Below are 20,187 nucleotides of genomic sequence, written 5' to 3'. Positions count from 1 at the left end.
CAGAAATTCAGTCATTAATACATAAATACAGTCAGATATCTCAAACTCCCCGACCTGTTTTATCTTCTCTAATTTTGAAGTGTATGAGTGTAGTATGTCTCCAACCTGTACCTGACCTGGGAAAGGATGGGAGATGTGTTTTACCGAGGGCCTCATGAAGTTTTAGGGACAGGTGTAGCAGCAAGTGTTCCTGTTTGAATTTTGGAAGTTCAATTTCTGGCATAAAGCAGTCCTGGTGTATGTATTCAAGCTTATCTACATTATAACAAAGCAGTGAGCGGGTAGGTCTTTTGAGCTGTCTCTGGAGCACCTCGGAATTTTTTGGCTCTGGTGATATTAGCAGGTTGGACTCCTGTTTCGAAGCCATAGGCACCATTTGTTTCAATTGAAGACAACTCTGCCAGGGATGCACCATGGGAATTGCAATCACCTCTGTGCTTTAGCATGGAAGGCTATTTCTTTGTCTGTTTAAAAAGGGAAATGCTTTAAATTGCTTATGTAGAACAGTGAATGTTTAAAAAGCATTTGCTGTCTGGTTTCTGAATCGTCTTCAGTGTGAAAACATCATATGTGCCTTTCCCTCTCTGTTTTTTTAATTTTACTTTCTACCATAGAAAAAGAGATTACAAATTATTTCAGCTTTTCAGTTTCTGCTGATGCATTTTCATAGCCTTGGCTGCAGTCTGGGGCTTTGGGGATGAGCCCCGAAGTCCCTGTGGTGTTAAGGTTGTTGTTGACAAATAGGAATCCTGTAAGGCCTTGAGAGCATCTTATTGAGTGTCCCTGAGCTGTAATCTGATGTATGCATTTATCGTTTTCCAAAAAACATCACACAGAAATACAATAAAAGTACAGGCTTTTATAAAAGTGACCCATGCAGTATCTTGGCTTACGCAGGCTTTCCTGCCCTGGGTGAGGTTCAACCTGGACCGTGGTTTTCTAAACCATAATATCTGATGTAGCATGAGTCCAAGGAGTGACCACCTCACTTTCCTCCTTGGGTTATGCTCTGTGAATATTTCTGATGGTTGCCAACACTGTAAGAAGTGGGTGCCAAGACTTACTGCCCATATTACCCATGTGCAAGAATACCAGGTGAAGAGTTGTATTTCTTGTATTTCTGAGCTGATTCAACAATATTAGCTTCATGTGAGGAGGGATCTGCAAATGTAAATTGTTTCTGTGTAGATTGCTGCGCCCTGGTAGTTGATGTCAGAAATGAGATTGCTTACCTGGACTGTTGCTCCTCAAAAGGGGTGTCAGACCAGCTCAAGCATTTGCAATACCTGCTGCTGTCTTGTTGCCACTACTCTTGCCAAGCTTGATACTTCCAGTAGTTACTGATTCTTCAGCTCTAATGATAGACCCCTTTCTGAGCTGCAGTTAATAACTTCTGTCCTCTTTGCTACACGTGAGCAGGGAGAGCATTGTTTGTGCTGATTGCCAAGGATGATGTTAATGCTCTGTGAAAAGATCAAGAAGAAAAATGTTCAACATTGTTCCTCTGAGCCATACCAAAAATCTGCACGCACCAATGAAAGCAACCAGTGTTATGGTATCATAACAATGGTTCGTTAGGACTTTACTCCGGGCCGGGATGATGATTGTTCCTGTTTAAGACCAAGACCAACAGATGGCATTTGTTAGGATATTGATATTTATGTACAAAGTTGCCAGCACTTTAAAAAGTGGTGCCTCTCTTAATTAAGATGATAATGTACTGCCTTGTTTGGAGAGATTCTGCTCATAATGATGCTAGTGAATTATGAATAGAGGGAAATTAGTAATAACAAATGCCAGATGGAGGTATCTTTCAAAGAGGAATATTTTGTGTAATATGGCATGTAAAGTTGACAGACCGGGTCTTAAAAGACCTTTATTATTCTTTAAGCTTTCCTAACAAAATTACTCTTTATCCTGCCAAGAAATGTAGTTTCACATGCCAGTGCGTTTTTAAGCGAGAGTAATTAAAGTATGCCTGTAAGTTTATGGCTTGAAGTGAAATCCGTTCCTTCAGTGTTTTGTCAGGAATCTATAAACAGTGCAAGGAAGGAGACAACTTATAACAACAATAGTTTTGCCAATTCTACACATTCTGCCTTTGAAATCAGAGGCAATTAGGGATGAACAAGGCTACTTTCAAAGTTTACTGAAAAAAAGTGTAAGTTTTGCTGAGGTTTTACTTCACATTTTTCCTTTGGTTGAAGATGACTGTTGGGAATAAGAAATGTTTTTCTAAAATTAAAACCTGCCTTCTTTGATTGAAGTAAAAAATTGATTACTGAGTTATAAATGCATTGAATCCTCAAATGCTAGGCCTTTTTTGTAACTTTCTGAGAGAGGGAAATAAAATTTAATTTGATTGTATAGTGTAAAGTGGTAATTAAAAGAGAAACAGGCAAGGGAAAGTAAGAAATAAAACTTTGGGGTTTGGTATTTCATTTTCTCATAACAATATTCCCACTCCATGGGCATTCCAGCATTGATCTCATGACTTGCTGACCACTGTCTGTTGCAGAGAAGGTCCTTTCATGATAATCTGTGGGTCAGGAAAAGTGTGTCATGAGAGGTGACCGTGAAGATTTGATTTTCCTTTGTAATTTTCCTCAGATTTCATTAGTATAGTAAAATTCAATTTAGGACTGTAGAAGTGTTGCATATAGTCTCTCTCTATCAGATATGCCAAACATAGTAGACCAGGAAGACCTGAAGAGCATACGTTCTGCTCCATCCATGTATAGTCTCAAATTCTTTCTAGATATGCAATAATAACCTTGAGATGTACAGTCCAAGACTTGTTCCAAAGGCACAAATGTTGTGGCAGGGTTCAGAAAGATAACAGAGGAGTTGCTTTTGTCTTCTTTAAATTGCTTCTGTGAGTATGCATTAGTAGGGGAATAAATTAAGCAATACATTTCAGTACTGGATGATGAAAAGAAGGCTTCTGCTTCATTTAGAAAAAGATCAAGATCAGTTTTCACGAGAATAAAACACTGTTTTGAATTATGCTTAGAACAGACTGTCCGACTATTTCTGGTATTAACGTTCATCGCCGTTGCAGAAAGGATTTAACAATAGAAAGATGAGAACATGAGAAAAGAATGTCTAGAGGGAAGGCAGACAAGGATGGGATTCAGTGGCTCTAGCTTTGATAACAAAAGCAAAGAGTGCTCTCAGTTGAGTCTTTTGAGACTAATCTGGTACTTTCAATAAGCCCTAAATTTACCCTAATGCAGAAAGAGTAGTATTTCTAGGCATTTTCAAAAACTCCTTAAAGCATTGTTTCTCACTGGTTTGTGAATTTACCTGCGAGATGCCATCTGAAGTTATAGACAACTAAACACTGGTTTTACTTGCACTTTTTTAATGAATGAGTCCTGTATATGTAAAAATCAAATCAGCTTTCTTTAACAGCAGTCTATCTAAAGGGAAATGGGTACTATGACTCTTCCACTCGAAGTCTTTTGAAATCTGTACTACTTTTTTGCTATGTTGTCAGTTTTGTTTATGCTGAACTTCTTTCTGTTGTCTTTTTTTTTTTTCCAGAAAAACTTTACAATTCCAATGGACGGGATCTGAGACGAGCACTTTTCTCCTTGAAACAAATATTTCAGGTGAGCAAATAATAGCTGTCCATTCTGTGATTTGAACATGAATTAAATTTCTTTTTTTAATGTAGAGAATAACTTCAAGTTGCTGGCAAAAGAGAATTTTAAGACTTCATTTATAACGTGCAATTAGCCAATTGCTTCTTAGGGTCTTTTCCCTTTATGGTCTGCAAGCCTTCCCTTTTTCCTTTGGTCTATCAGAAGGCAGGACCAGATGCAGACTAATCGCAGAGTTATTGGTTGGAACCCGCCAGGAAAGGAGAGAAGAAAATGGGGACTTTTAGATAGAAACAGACTACTCATTAGACAGTGGCACAGTTCTGTGTTTAGGAAGACTGAGAAGCGGATGTAAAAAAAGGATCTAGGAAACCATGAGTTGGGGCCATGGCCCAACATTGGCCTAATAATTGACAAATAAATTAGGTTTAAGCCACATCAAAAACTGAAAAAGGATGCAAGAGACATGGGACAAATCTGGTGAGGAACCGAGGTGTAGTGGGAGAGCTCTGAAGGTTTTAGAATTTAGATTTAGGTTAGGGGGAATGATTTATTGATTAGCTGGAAAGATACTTGACGGAGCTGGGGGAGGGTATAATAGTGACTAATCAGTTTAAGTTTAAGGAAGGGCATGGATTTGAATGTGAGTGTTTGTAAGGGAGGAGATCTGAAATCAACAGGATTTAGAGTCCTGTTGGGGAAGTAGCCAGTGTGATAGAAAATGGTGTGGGTGATGATAAAGTGAATTGAATGGAAAGTTTGGGTTTCAGATTGGTTTTACTGGATAAGAAGGACTTGGGAAGCTTGCAAGACTGGAAGGAAACCTGTTGGAGGAAACAGGCCAGGAAAAGTGAAAAGAAAATGTTGGTGAGAACTAGAGCATACCACAAATGTGATCCTTAAATAGAATTCAGGATGACACATTTCATTTCTATCAGTAAATATAAGTTAAATCAGTAAGAAAAGCACCTCTCTCCTCCTTTACTAATGGATACAAATGGAGGATGACAACCTGTAATGTTTTTCAGCTACAGTAGAGTAGGTACAAGGGTTTGAAGCTGTTAATTTAGCATTTTTTGCTTTGTTTTAAATAGACATTTATTCTAAAAAAGTATAACAATGTTTAACAATTCTGCAAGACTGTAGAATTGCAAATTTCCAAAACACACAATGCTTTTTGCATGTTTCAAAGTTAAGCGTTTAGAATTTAGAAAATGCCAGAATGAAGGTTTTCTGAACAATAGGAGTAGGTGGTGAAGGGTGGACCATTTAATGGAAAATGTTGGTAGTTGAAGATGTCTTCTGGGTCAGAAAAAAGCCCTTGAATTTTTAAATTTTTGGACAAATAAGGAGTTCCAACTCCAAAACAGTCTGGTCATCTCATGGCCACAAATTGGGAAAACCGTTGCCTCTTCAAGGCATTCCCAGGAACAGACTGCTTGAGAGTCACAGTGATGCAAGTTGGGTTTCCCTGTGAACTTGCTGAGTGGGTGGACTGTGTGCTCAGAGGAAATTAGGCAGGTTTCCACGAGTCTTCTCTGGTTTGTTCACTTTTTGTCCACCTCAACTGTTTCTGGGAATTATTTGTATTTCTTTGAGTTTATGTATTCCACAGGTTGATCTGGGCACTCATGCATATTTAGCCTCTCTTCCCCCCCACCCTGCAGCTCCCATACCTCCCGTCATGACTTCTCCCAGTTTGGGTATTCACAAATGTTCTCTTCTATGTAGGTTATTTGAAGTCTAGTAGGTATTTTTGAGCACACAGTGAACACACCAGTAAGATCTCTGTCTTCCAGTTGATCAGCTGTTTTAATGGAAATGTTTGAATACTTATACTAATAAATTTAATTGGAGTTAACTGGGTTGAAAAGTAATGTGAGGGAAGGGAAAAGTGATGCATACAAACCCGTATCTGTGTATGAATTTAGTTTTTAAGTGAAGCCTGTCTGATGGTTTCAGAACATAATTTTCCTTGAAGAATTCGACTTCCCTGCTTCCTAATATATGTGATACGGAATTTGGGATTTATCTGTTACCACTTTAAGTAGCTACTTCTGGTAGAACTGTGGCTGTTTGTTGAACATACCCTTCAAAAAATCTTCATATACTCTCAAAATACAGGTTCTCATTAGTGGATAATAGAGCAGAAGTCTTCCTCAAGCTGGAGAGTATTCATATGATATGCTGAAGTATCTGAGGTAGTACACTTTGCACTGGAAAATGAGACCCTGTATGATGTGAACTCCTGTTTACCTGTCAATTTTGCGGTCCTTAACAACAGTTACTGGCACTGCTAAGGACATCTTTTGTGTATGATTCTAGTTCGTCTCATAATGATACATGACGGAGAATGTAAGATGATTTTTGTACCTGTTTTAGAAAGAAAAGCTGTTTCATTTTTTTAGTGAAGAAAAATACAAGTTAATGTTATAAGGTTATATTATAGACCAAACACTATAGTCCAAAAGGTCATACCTAATTTATTTTTCAGTCTATGACATTAAAGTATGTCAGCATTAGAAATCTATCATTATGTTAAAAGTTTTTTAAAAAGTATATTTTTCAACATAAACATCTGTTTGATTTTCTATCTCATATTTAGTATTTTAAATTCCTTAAGAGTATAATATTTTGGAAACAAAATGTTGACTTCAAAACCAGTCTTTATTTTCATTTTAACAATTTTTCAGGCTGTTATGGAGACTTCATCATGTCTTTAAGTGCCAAGACAGTTCATAACACCATGTTTTTATAATCATTTCATCATAGCTGAGTTAATTTGGCACAGTTCTGTGTCAGTATCACTTTTAATTTAAAGAGCTTCAAGGTAACGTGCAGTCTCTTATTTGCATTAAGTGGGAACAAGCCCAAGTTTTACATCAAATATGAATTCTAAATAGTTGGAGCTCTTGGTTTTTCATGCGAGGCCTCAGCAAAGCTTAGCAGTGTTTGGCAAAAGCAATGCCTTTGTTTCATGTTTTAAATGGAAGATTCATTTGACAAGTCCAACTTGGAATTTCTGTATGGTTTCTTCTGGTGGGTTGGTTTTGGCAAAATGATAAAGGTTATGTGGAGTGTTTTTCTCTGACAGTAGTGCCATTCTGTTACTGTCATTCATTCTGAAGAGTTAAGATAGCCACACTCATCATCTTTTGCTGGACTTTGCTGCAGTATTATTCTTCTGATTTACCTATTCTTCTGATTTACCAATATGATTTTTTGATGAACGAACTTAACGGACTAAGGAAAGTAATGTTCAGACTAGAAGTATATGAAGCACTTGACCTTAAAAGAACTGAAAAAAGATTTACAGATATAACTGACAACCTGTTTAGCTCCCTTCGAATGTATTTTCTGACAGTCTTCTGAGTTGCCTGGTTCTTGCATTTATCAGAGATTCGTTAATTTTGTGAAAAGTGCTAAAACTCCCAAAGGCATCCTGGGCAGAATCCAGCTGAACATAGCACTTATAAAATCAGGGTCAAAAAACATTCTTGCATTTTCTGATTGTGATATTGTAAAATAGATAAAAATACAGCTGCTTGAAACATTTAATTCAATATCAATATTAAGAACAGAAAAATTGGGCACGAGCCCTATAATATATGTAAATAATTTTGTGCAATTTACATGATACTAAAAAAGTTTATTTAACAAGACCTTTGATACAACTAGATGTAATATAAAGCAGGCGTGGTTTAGAACCTATAAATAAAAGTGTGCCTTGTAGATACATTTCAAAGCACAGTTTCAATTCATGCTGATTGCATAATTTCAAAATATTAAATAACTGGATAAGACTATGGTGTTATAAGAAAAATAAGAAGGCTATAAAGCGTGTTTCAAGTCTGAAATCTGTAATCATGTGTAAATCTGCCCAAAGTTTTGGAAAATATTTTTAATCAATCAATGCATTAGGTTTTCTGGAAAGCAAACCTAAAGGGTATATTTTAAAGTGTTAAGGAAAAAAGCCAATTTTCTTTTAGGACTGTTTCCCCCACTAAGTGTCGTTTGACAAATGCAGGAGATCTCCCACTATTTTTCTTGAGGAGCCTGGATTCCTGTTTTGTGTTGTGATCAGAATATCAAGCAACACAGTTACAAAATTCTCTTACAGAATTTTCTTCTATTGTTGAGAAATTCATTAATCATTGAACAATTGAGCTTTGTGTAAAACATCACAAAGAACAGCTATGTAGGGGCCCTGGAAACATTAAGTAGAAGGTGTTTGGATAGACACAGTCTTATCAGTGAGTGAAATCATATGTCACACACTTCAGCTGCTAAGGAGTCATCAATCATCCTTAGGGGAGCAGAAAGAGTATTCTGTGTTTGCCTCATTGATCTCAAGGAAGGAGGCTGCTCCTTCCCCTCTTGCAAGCATGACTGATGACTCCTTAGGGTTTGAAGCTGTGTGACAATTGATTTAGGGGCTGCTGCCATCACTTGTGAGGCAAGCTGCCACCTCTCCCCTTTAAGAGCCCTCTTGGAAGGGTTCTTGAGTAAGTCATGAAGAAGAGGGAAACCTTCATTTCCTTCCCAAATCGAATTTACCATAGTTCCATGTAGCAGTTTACAAATCTGTTTAATCCGGTTTTATAAAGGATATATCTCATTACTGTTTAGACATTAACATGGATAGAAAACTGTTGAGGTTTGAACTCAGCTGGCAGCCAGAAGCCATGTGGTCAGCCATTCACCTCCCCCATCCCCAGTGAAATAGGGGAGAGACAAAAAGAAGTGAATTCGTAGATTGAATAAAAAGAAAGAATTTACTAAATATAACAGGAGAACAACAGTAACAATAATGAGTCCAAAAAGAAATGGGTAAAATGAAGCAGTGGCTTACCGAGCATGGCAACCACCCCCCCACAGCAACAACACGACCCAATGAGCAGATGGCGCGAGCCAAGCCTGAGCGAGAGCCCGCCCGAGAGAGCCCACTCCCCATATCCCTGGGCATGACATCACGTGGTATCAAATACTCCAATGAAAGTTAACTCCATCCTGGTCGAAACCAGGACAGTCTCCACCCCTTATTCCATACCATTGACGTTATGCTCAGGTTTCTGAATACATCTTAAGGAATCACCACCTCCTTTTTTCCCCAGGTCTCACAGATATCATTCCCTTAGTCTGTGGGCCATCCTTCCACAATGTTTCCTGAGTTCATTTAGTCCATAACTTCGGGTTCCATCTGTCATGACAGTCTATAAGGCTGGAGGAGTGAGGTGGAGTTGGCTCAGTTGGTGGAGTAGGAGGCTTTGGATGTAGCACGGGAATGTTGCAAGGCGCCAGTTGCAATAACAGGGTTATTTGACAGTCCGGTTCATTGGCTATTCTTACCTAAAATCAAATCTCCCTGAGGCACACATTGGACCTCTCCATCCTTCTGCATTACTCACCAAGTGCACCCAGGTCCTTGGGCAAAAGCAATCCCACGCATGGGTTTACCTTTACCCAATGCAGGAGTAACCCAGATGGTCTCTCCCAACATATTCCTAATGCGCTTTATCCCCATCCACGGTACGTAGGAGGTTTGATTGAGCAGGGGCAGCTTGCTTGGCAGATCCTCTGGTATTGACTAACAAGGTGGCTTTTGCTAAATGCACGTCCCAGTGTTTGAAAGTTCCACCACTCATTGCTCTCAGTGTAGTTTTCAGCAATCCATTGTATCGCTCAATTTTCCCAGAGGCTGGTGCATGGTAGAGAATGTGATATATCCACTCAATGCCATGTTCTTTGGCCCAGCCATCTATGAGGTTGTTTCGGAAATGTGTCCCATTATCTGACTCAATTCTTTCTGGCATGCCATGCCGCCATAAGACTTTCTCCTCAAGGCCTAAAATGGTGTTCCGGGCAGTGGCATGGGACACGGCATAAGTTTCCAACCAACCAGTGGCTGCTTCCACCATTGTAAGCACATAGTGTTTGCCATGCCGAGTTTGTGGGAGCGTGATATAATCAATCTGTCAGGCCTCCCCATATTTATATTTTGACCATCATCCTCCATACCAAATGGGCTTTAACCGTTTGGCTTGCTTGATCGTAGCACATGTCTCACATTCATGGATTACCTGTGCAATAACATCTGGTTAAGTCCACCCCTCGGTCACGAGCCCATCTATATGTTGCATCTCTTCCCTGATGGCCTGAGGAGTCACAGGCCCAGTGAGCCATAAATTGTTCACTCTTACGTTGCCAGTCCAGATCTACTTGAGACATCTTGATCTTGGCAGCCTGATCCGCCCGTTGGTTGTTCTGATGTTCTTCAGTGGCCCAGCTCTTGGGTACATGAGCATCTACATGACGTACTTTCACAACCAGATTCTCTACTCGAGCAGCAATATCTTGCCATAATTCAGCAGCCCAGACGGGTTTGCCTCTGCGCTGCCAGTTGCTCCGTTTCCACTGCTGTAACCGCCACCACAGCGCATTTGCCACCATCCATGAGTCAGTATAGAGGTAGAGCACTGGCCACTTTTCTTGCTCAGCAATATCCAAGGCCAGCTGGACAGCTTTCATCTCTGCGAACTGACTCGATTCACCTTCTCCTTCAGCAGTTTCAGCAACCCGTTGTGTGGGGCTCTACACAGCTGCCTTCCACCTTCGATGTTTTCCCACAATGTGACAGGACCCGTCGGTAAACAGGGCATATCGCTTCTCATTATCCGGTAGCTCAGTATATGGTAGGGCCTCTTCAGCATGTGCTACCTCTTCCTCTGGTGCCATTCCAAAATCTTTGCCTTCTGGCCAATTTGTAATCACTTCCAATATTCCCGGACGGCTGGGGCTCCCTATTCGAGCCTGTTGTGTGATTAATGCGACCCATTTACGTGACATCAGTTGCATGGTGTGTAGAGGGGACACTTCCTTTGAACATCCAGCCCAGCACTGGCAATCGGGGAGCCAGGAGGAGCTGTGCTTCAGTCCCGATCACCTCTGAAGCAGCTCGGACCCCTTCATATGCTGCCGATATCTCCTTCTCGGTTGGAGTATAGCGGTCCTCAGATCCTCTGTATCTCCAACTCCAAAACCCCAGGGGTTGACCCCGAGTCTCTCCTGTTGCTCTCTGCCAGAGACTCCAGGTAGGGCCATTCTTCCCGGCTGCAGTGTAAAGCACATTTTTAACTTCTTGCCCTGTCCGAACTGGCCCGAGGGCTACTGCATGAACTATTTCCTGCTTGATTTGTTCAAAAGCCTGCGCTGCTCCGGGCCCCATACAAAATCATTCTTTTTCCGAGTCACTTGATAGAGATGGCTGACAATCTGACTGTAATTTGGAATGTGCAGTCTCCAGAAACCCACAACACCCAAGAAAGCTTGAGTTTCTTTTCTGTTAGTTGGTGGGGACATAGCTGTTATTTTATTAATCACCTCCATAGGAATCTGATGACGTCCATCTTGCCATTTTACTCCCAAAAACTGGATCTCTTGTGCAGGTCCCATGACTTTGCTACGCTTTATGGAAAAACTGGCTCTCAGAAGGATTTGGATTATTTTCTCCCCTTTCTCAAAAACTTCTTCTGCTGTATTACCCCATATAACGACACCATCAATGTACTGTAAATGTTCTGGGGCTTCACCTTGTTTCAGTGCAGCATGGATCAGTCCATGGCAAATGGTGGGGCTGTGTTTCCACCCCTGGGGCAGTCGATTCCAGGTGTATTGGACACCCCTCCAGGTAAAAGCAAACTGGCCTGCATTCTGCTGCCAGAGGGATGGAGAATAATGCATTGGCAATATCAATTGTGGCATACCACTTGGCCACCTTCGACTCTAGTTCATACTGCAGTTTTAACATGTCTGGCATGGCAGCACTCAGCGGTGGCGTGACTTCATTCAGGCCACGATAGTCCACTGTCAATCTCCGCTCTCTGTTAGACTTTCACACGGGCCATATGCGGCTGTTAAAAGGGGAGCGTGTCTTGCTGATGACTCCTTGGCTCTCTAGCTGAGGAACCAGTTTATGGATAGGGATTACAGAGTCTTGATTGGTGCGATATTGCCGTTGATGCACTGTTGTAGTGGCAGTTGGCACCCGTTGTTCTTCAACCCTCAGCAATCCCACAACAGAAGGATCCTCTGATAGACCAGGCAACACAGACAGCTGTTTAATTCCTTCTGTTTCCAAGGCGGCTATACCAAAAGCCCACTGATACCCTTTTGGGTCCTTAAAATACCCTCTTCTGAGATAATCTATGCCAAGAATACATGGACCATCTGGGCCAGTCACGATGTGATGTTTTTCCCACTCTTTTCCACTTAGGCTCACCTCGGTCTCCAATACAGTCAGCTGTTGAGACCCCCCTGTCACTCCTGAAATACAAATGGGTTCTGCTCCTTTAAAATTTGACAGCATTAGGGTGCATTGCGCACCAGTGTCCACTAGAGCCTTATACTGCTGGGGGTCAGATGTGCCAGGCCATCGAATCCACACAGTCCAGTAAACTCAGTTACCCCTGTCCTCTGCCTGGCTGGAGGCAGGGCACCTCTATTGTTGGTCATAATACCCACTAACGACAAATGGGTTAGTGTGGTGTGCACGGGTTTCAGCCTCATCTTGATCACTCACTTCTTGTAAATACAAGTCAGAAATTCTTCTCATGGGACCATGAGCAAAGTTGACCTTTCTGCTCTGTTTGAGCAATTGATTACTGGAAACCGGAGCAGCATTTCTCCTGAAAGGACCATGTTTTGTACTTGTTCTTCCTTCCAGCTCACATACCTGCTTTTCTAGGAGGTAGGTAGATTTTCCATCCCATTTCTTCATGTCTTCTCCATACTCACACAGGCAATGCCACAGCTTCCCCTGTGGTGTGTACTGGTTCTCTCAAGTAGAGAAACGATTGCTCCTAATAGCCGAGATTCTGGTCCGTTCAGGTGGGGAGTAGGACGTGTTCTCCTTAAGTTGCTGGACATCTTGAAATAATTGTTTCACAGCTGCAATGATGGGGAAAGAGACACTTTCTTCATATTGTCGTAGTCGGCGAGCCAGTTCATTCACTGTTGGTCCCTCTTCGTCTTTCCAGTCCATTAGTGCTAATGCACTGGCATATGATGAGGGTGTGCTCCATACAGAAGTCCTCCCTATGGGCAGGGTGCATCGGACTTCATCTGGATCTGTGGGTAGCTGTGCATTATCTGGGTCATAGTAAACTACCTCCCGCACAGCTAGCTCCCTCAAGTATTGAATGCCTCTTTCCATAGTGGTCCACTTACTTGTTCAACATGTAAAGTCGTCCTTGAAGGGATACGTCTCCCTCACACTTGACAGAGTCGCCTCCAGAGACTGAGATTTTGTGTCTCCTTTCCAATGACTTTGTCAATGCCCCCTTCCCTACCCAGGGATCCCAGCTGCCTGGCCTCCCTGCCGCCTGGCCTCCCTGCCCTCTAGTTCCATGCTACTGGCCTCACTATCCCAGCACCGGAGCAGCCAGGTAACAAGTTGCTCATCTGGATGGCAGCTGAAATCTTTTCTTATGTCTCACAACTCACTCAAGGACAAGGATTGGGTGACTATCACTGGCTCTGCTTCCTCCTCCTGTTCTCATGATGGGCCTGGTTCATCATGACCCTGTACACTGCAAGGGGATTTTCTTGTGTATTTCTTCTTATGTATGGGAGCAACTGACACCGTCATGGGTTGGTTCTCTGGTTCATCTGCAGCGCCTGTCCTCGGGCTTGTAGCGGCTGCAGTTTCTGTTACTGTGTTACCAGATCCAGAGCCCTTCTCTTCCTCTTGAGGGTGCTGAACAGTGTTTAATAGCACCCAGTAAGCATGGGCTCTGCCCCAGCATGTTGCAGTGAGCTGTGCCTCTCTGGAATTACCCGGGTGACAACATACTTTTTCCAAATATTCCACTAGTTCTTCAGGATTCTGCAGCTCTGCAAGAGTGAAGTTCCAATACGCTGGAGGTGCCTACTGTTCTAGGTACTTGTCCATTCTACTCCACACCCCCAGCCACTCATAATTCTCCAACCTTGGAGTATCACTTGGGTAGGTTTCCAAGTGATACTCTTAAATAGTTGCTTAATGCTGAACAAAACATGAACCACATGCAGAAACACACTAGCTCCTAACAGCACGGCAACCATGTTTATGTCAACATTCCAAAGATATTTGAACTCCCCAAATTTCTCAAACACAACTGTAAATAACCCCAGGACCGATGACTGCACGCTATTATAGATGAGCATCACATAGTACAACAGGAACAAAATCTTAACCCAACTCTCAGGAAGGTGAGCAACAGCATGGGAAACACGTACTGCAAATGAGGTGACAAGATCATAAGGAGCCAAGCAATCCGTTTTGTCGTTATCTCAAAAAAAAAAAAAAAAACCAAACCCTCAGTTCCTCACGTTGGGCTGGGCGCCAAAAACTGTTGAGGTTTGAAATCAGCTGGCAGCCAGACGCCACGTGGCCAGCCGTTCACCTCCCCCCTCCCCGGTGAAATAGGGGAGACACAAAAAGAAGAGAATTCATAGGTTGAATAAAAATATTTAATAAATATAACAAGAGAACAACAGTAACAACAGTGAGTCCAAAAAGAAATGGGTAAAATGCAGCAGTGGCTTACTGAGCGTGGCGACCGCCCCCCCACAGCAACAACACGTCCCAACGAGCAGATGGCGCGAGCCAAGCCCGAGCAAGAGCCCGCCCGAGAGAGCCCACTCCCCATATCCCTGGGCATGACATCACATGGTATGAAATACTCCAATGAAAGTTAACTCCATCCTGGTCGAAACCAGGACAGACACATTAAATGTAAAAATCAGTTTTTCAATTTCATTGGCAAATAGTGTCATCTTCATGCCTAGACAATGTTATGGGCTGAGATCTAAACAGTCTTAATGAGACTATAAAATGTGAACTCCTGAACCACAAGGATAGCCTAAAAACTCGGAAAGCCACCATTATTCATTCTCTAATTTGTACAAATCTTTGAACTGAAACAGGAAACCTTGTTTTGTGTGGAGCCTATGTCCCTTTAGCTTCCTCACATATGTAGTACATTGCATGAATGGTTTTTGATCTGTTGCTTAGCTGCCATGAAGAATATCCCTCATAGGGTCTGGTCTAGGTGACTTTTCTAGTGATTTTTAGTTCCGCTATTAACTGGGAGGAAAAAAACACAGTGTATTGATATATCTGCTGTCTACTCAAGGTGCAAAGGATGAAATTTTCTCCTCATTAAGTCAATGGCATAAAATGTCTTTAGTTTCAGTGTTACTTTTACCTGGTGGTCGAGTGTGTACAGGCAGATGGACTGTGGTAAACAGAGATGTCAACAGTGGGACTTTTTTGTTCGTTTCCCACTAAATGCTTTGTCTTTATAGGGAGAGACAACCAAACCTTTTCTGGCTAATAATTCTATAGAATAATCTGATACTGAGGTATAACTTATTTTTGCTTGCTTGCTTCTTACACTCACAGGGACAAAAAAGTTATCTGGGGAAAAAGATCTGTAATTAATCTGCACCTTTGTTAACTGAAAGAATAAAATACTGAAAGCAGAAAGTTACTTGCAAATGGTTCAACTTGCTGAAATAGCAGTAGAGTTTCTTTTCCATGTTCTTTTTTTCAACCTGTTTTAAGGATCATAATACAGTTCATTCAGTTCCCACTCCTGAAAGATAGAATGCATCAATTTATTGCTCTGTACAACACAAACAGGTAGCCCACCATTTTCAGTTGTAGAACTAGAATCACAGAATCATCTAGGTTGGAAAGGACCTTGAAGATCATCTAGTCCAACCGTTAACCTAGCACTGACAGTTCCCAACTACACCATATCCCTCAGTGCTCAGTCGACCCTACTCTTAAACACCTCCAGGGATGGGGACTCCACCACCTCCCTGGGCAGCCCATTCCAACGCCTAACAACCCGTTCTGTAAAGAAATGCTTCCTAATATCCAGTCTAAACCTTCCCTGGTACAACTTGAGGCCATTACCTCTTGTCCTATCGCTCATTTTTTGGTTAAAGAGACTCATCCCCAGCTCTCTGCAACCTCCTTTCAGGTAGTTGTAGAGGGCGATGAGGTCTCCCCTCAGCCTCCTCTTCTCCAGACTAAACAACCCCAGTTCCCTCAGCCGCTCCTCGTACAACATGTGCTCCAGACTCTTCACCAGCTTCGTTGCCCTTCTCTGGACACGCTCGAGTCATTCAATGTCCTTTTTGTAGTGAGGGGCCCAAAACTGAACACAGGAATCGACGTGCGGCCTCACCAGTGCCGAGTACAGGGGTAAGATCACTTCCCTGTCCCTGCTGGCCACACTATTTCTGATGCAAGCCAGGATGCCATTGGCCTTCTTGGCCACCTGGGCACACTGCTGGCTCCTGTTCAGCCAGCTGTCAATCAACACCCCCAAGTCCCTCTCTGACTGGCAGCTCTCCAGCCACTCCTCCCCAAGCCTGTAGCGCTGCTGGGGGTTGTTGTGGCCGAAGTGCAGCACCCGGCCTTTGGCCTTATTGAAACTCCTACAGTTGGCCTTAGCCCATTGCTCCAGCCCGTCCAGGTCTCTCTGCAGAGCCTCCCTACCCTCGGATGGTAACTCAGGGATCTTCCTCAGGTGAACGTGACATTCTGCAACTGCAGCATTAAGTGCAGTGAGAACACTAGAAGCAAGCATTACATTTCTTACCTGCAGCTCCCGCATTTGATACAGGAGTCAGGCAGGTTATGTTAAAGTAGTGAAGTTAATGACCAAAGTCATTGTAGAAGCAAAATACCATGTTCAGAATAAAGGGGAAACAGAACTTTCTTGGAGAAGATGATGGTGAAGATCAGGCAGTATCACAATAATTTGGTCTTGGTAACTGAAGAAAGCAGACTTAAAGAAGTAAGTGTGGAATGGGAGCAACTTTGCTGTGCAGGCTAAGCACCCTTCCCTCTCCAGATTTTATTTTGTCTTTAATCAACTTAAGACATGGGTGATTCTTTGGGGGTCTCAGTTATATCCTTTGAAGATATCTTTGTTTTTGTCTCAGCAGTGAAAACTTATATTTTCCCATATGTGTCTTTTACAGACTGGTTATCTGTCAGTTTAAACATGAAAGATTGAAGGCTGATTTTTCTCCTTGGTCTTCTAAGAATTTGTTGTATGTATCCAAAAGGAAGAAAACTGCTTATGAAGGGAAACCCAAAATCTTAGAGGACCAATTCTTCATTCATATACAAATGAGATGTATGTCACTAAGGAAGAAAAAGTAATAAATGAATAGGAAATGGGTGGTAATAAAAGATATATTGGACCTTGTTAAATAATACAAATATCAGCTGAAAGTTTTCAGGTTTTAAATTTATTCTTTTTTCATGGACACCCAATAGGAAAAAGCAGTTATTCTAAGAAGTTACTTTAATTTCACTAGAAAAGATTACTTTTTTTAAAAAGAAAAAAAAAAAAACCATACCTTGCTAAGACAGTTTTAAACTTCTAAATCTTTTCATAAATATATGCAGTATTTGTTGTCTACCTGCGACCATACTTTTTCTTCTCTTTTTCTTGGCTGGAACTTGATGCTCTAAATGTACCTGAACTGTGTCTAATAAACACTGATTTGACTCTGAGGAATCTCAACAAATCTAATAAAGCTGGATTTGATTCTTATCTATTAATTATTTCTCGAGAATTTTTTTTGTATGCTGCAGAACAGCTACTGGGATGGCTACATGGCTAATACTGGATATCTTAGCTATCTGTATACCTGCCATTTGAGGAATTTGAGAAATTTGAGAAAGACTTTGAGAAGTCTTTGCATTACTGAAGAGTTATTAATACATATGTCTTCTCTCAAGTTTTATATATTTTTAAAAATTTAGATTAAAAAAATCCTAAAATGCCTGAACCTCTTTCAGATTAGAGTACTTCCCAGTATCCTTAAGCTTGAAGAAATCCTATCTGTAAGAGAATTGCATGTTTGTTTCAAGGTATTAAATACTGGATATGACTTCCTTTTTAATTTGTAAAGTAATGTTTAACTGTTCAAATACTTATTTTGCCCCTATTTATTCTTTCAACTATCCAAAAGAAACTGCAGAAAGGCATACAATTCAAAATGTGTCCGGGTGTAAAGGAGGCCTGAAACAGGAAAGACCAGCAAATGCTGTATTTGTTTTGCTGGTATTTTTAGCGCAATACAAAATGTGTTCTTGAGAAACAACAGAATATTTATTTTCTGGACTGAGAGTATTTCAGAAGGGAGACTACAGGGGATTAATGGCTGTAAGTCAAACACTTTACTTTTGGGTGAATTTCTGTATGTCTTTATTGGTGCCAAGGTGGTAATCCATGATAAGCAATAGTGTGGTCTGTGTTTGAAATGTTTTCATCTTGTACAGAAATAAAGTGTATTTTTTAATATTTTAATGGCATAGTGTTGTCGTTAGCTGGCACAGATGTGCTTAAAAGGCTGGCAAAAAAATTGCTGGCATTTGGTGATTGCTACTTAGACAAGTGACTCATGGCAAGAATATGCAATGGAATTGATACTTGAGGGTGAATTTTCATTGTAATCATCACTAGAAACCAAACTTTGCATTGCAGGTTGCTTAAATATATTACCCCACTGAAAATAAAGGAGGATGGTCATTTCCGTGCATGCTGTTGTAAAATATTGCTCCATGTAAATAGATGTGAGAATAGGAAAAAAGGGAGCAGTGTAAAAATACTGAGGTTTTATACCATGTTATGGTCATGTTTCTACACAGACATACACGTAATGAGTTGGAAAGGTGTAAAGGCTGAAGGAAAGAAGCAAATAAGGAGTCTGGAGTGAGCATGTAGGGGAAAGTTTGGGGTGCAGAAGGGTGGAAACTGTGACACAGCTGGTGGCAGCAGTAAAACAGCTGAAGTGCATTTGTAATCAGCAGAGATACCAAGGGGAAGAAGCTTCCATTGAGGGACAAACTGACTGCTTTATCCTGGTCAAATCCTTGACTGTCAAAATGCTTCTGTCGTTGCCTCAGTTACCTCTAGCAGCTGAGTGCAGTTTTGGGACATCGTAGTCCAGGTCACCTTTGTTCTCATAGAGTCATAGAATGGTTTGGGTTGGAAGAGACCTTAAAGATCATATAATTCCAATCCCCACACCATGGACAGGGACACTTTCCACTAGATCAGGTTGCTCAAAGCCCCGTCCAACCTGGCCTTGAACACTTCCAGGGAAGGGGCAGCCACAACCTCTCTGGGCAACCAGTTCCAGTGTCTCACCACTCTCACAGGAAAGAATTTATTCCTTCTATCTAATCTAAATCTACTCTCTTTCAGTTTAAAACTGTTGCCCCTCATCCTATCACTACAGTCTCTGAGAAAGAATTCCTCTCCATCTTTCTTGTAGGCTCCCTTTGAGTACTGGAAGGCCTCTATAAGGTCTCTCGAGCCTTCTCTTCTCTAGGCTGAACAACCCCAACTTTCTCAGCCTGTCCTCATAAGGGAGGTGCTCCAGCCCCCTGGTCATCTTCATGGCCCTCCTTTGCACCCACTCAAGCAGGTCCATGTCCTTCTTATGTTGGTGGCCCCAGAGCTGGACACAGCACTGCAGGTGGGGTCTCACAAGAGCAGAGTAGAGGGGCAGAATCCCCTCCCTCAACCTGCTGGTCACACTTCTCTTGATGCAGCCCAGGATACGGTTGGCTTTATGGGCTGGGAGTGCACGTTGCTGGCTTATAGTTTTCCATCCACTACTACCCCCAAGTCCTTCTCCGCAGGGCTGCTCTCAATCCACTCTTCACCCAGCCTGTATTTGTGCTTGGGATTGCCTTGACCCCTGGGCAGGACCTTGCTCTTGGCCTTGTGGAACTTCATGAGGTTTGCACAGGCCACCTCTCAAGCCTGTCAAGGTCCCTCTGGATGGCACATCCCTTCCCTCCAGCGTGTCAACTGCACCACACAGCTTGGTATCATCAGCAAACTTGCTGAGGGTGCACTCAATCCCACTGTCCATGTCACCCACAAAGATGTTAAACAGCGCTGGTCCCAGTACCGACCCCTGAAGAATGCCATTCATTACTGCCATCCATTCAGACATGGAGACATTGACTGCAACTCACTGAGTGCAACCATCCACCCAATTCCTTATCCACTGAGTGGTCCATGCATCAAATCCATGTCTCTTGAATTTAGAGACGAGGATGCCATGTGGGACAGTGTCAAGGAGTTCTTCTTCTAGGTGTGCTGGTGGGAGTGTGGGGGAAGGAAGACAGCAACTGAACTTGCCTAGCATCCTTATCTTGGGATACTTTCTGAGTTGCCAAATATCAGGGAGTGAAATTACTTGTCCTGGAGAGATGATCTCTTCGTGACTGCAGAAGACTGTCCTCCTAGTACCCCTGAGAGGTGTGTTTCATTCATCGTCTAAAAGTAGTGTTCTGATTCAAAGTAGAGCTGAGGTTTCAGGGTTTAATACAAGACTTGCCTGCTTAACCACCAGCTCATCTGGTCCATACAGAGAATTGTTTTGTAGCTGCTTAAATAATTTAGGTTGAAATGGCAATACGGTCTTGAGGGACTCGTAGGACTTAAGTTTATGTATGTATGTGTATATATATGTGCGTGTGTGTATGTTTTTGGAC

General features: G+C 42.0%; 1 protein-coding gene across 10 annotated transcripts in view; it reads left to right on the top strand.

Annotated features, from left to right (window-relative positions):
- The window catches only part of FHOD3 (formin homology 2 domain containing 3), a 414,767-nt gene that overhangs the window by 183,497 nt on the left and 211,083 nt on the right, over positions 1 to 20,187 (top strand). For all 10 annotated transcript variants that reach the window (XM_074825180.1, XM_074825169.1, XM_074825159.1 and 7 more), the window contains exon 4: positions 3,547 to 3,614. In XM_074825180.1, coding sequence (XP_074681281.1) covers positions 3,547 to 3,614 — 68 coding nt within the window. The remainder of the gene's footprint in view (positions 1 to 3,546; positions 3,615 to 20,187) is intronic.

The sequence above is a fragment of the Strix aluco genome, chromosome 1 (genome assembly GCF_031877795.1).
Source record: "Strix aluco isolate bStrAlu1 chromosome 1, bStrAlu1.hap1, whole genome shotgun sequence".
NCBI lineage: Eukaryota > Metazoa > Chordata > Aves > Strigiformes > Strigidae > Strix > Strix aluco.
This window is presented reverse-complemented; position numbering and strand designations above follow the sequence as displayed.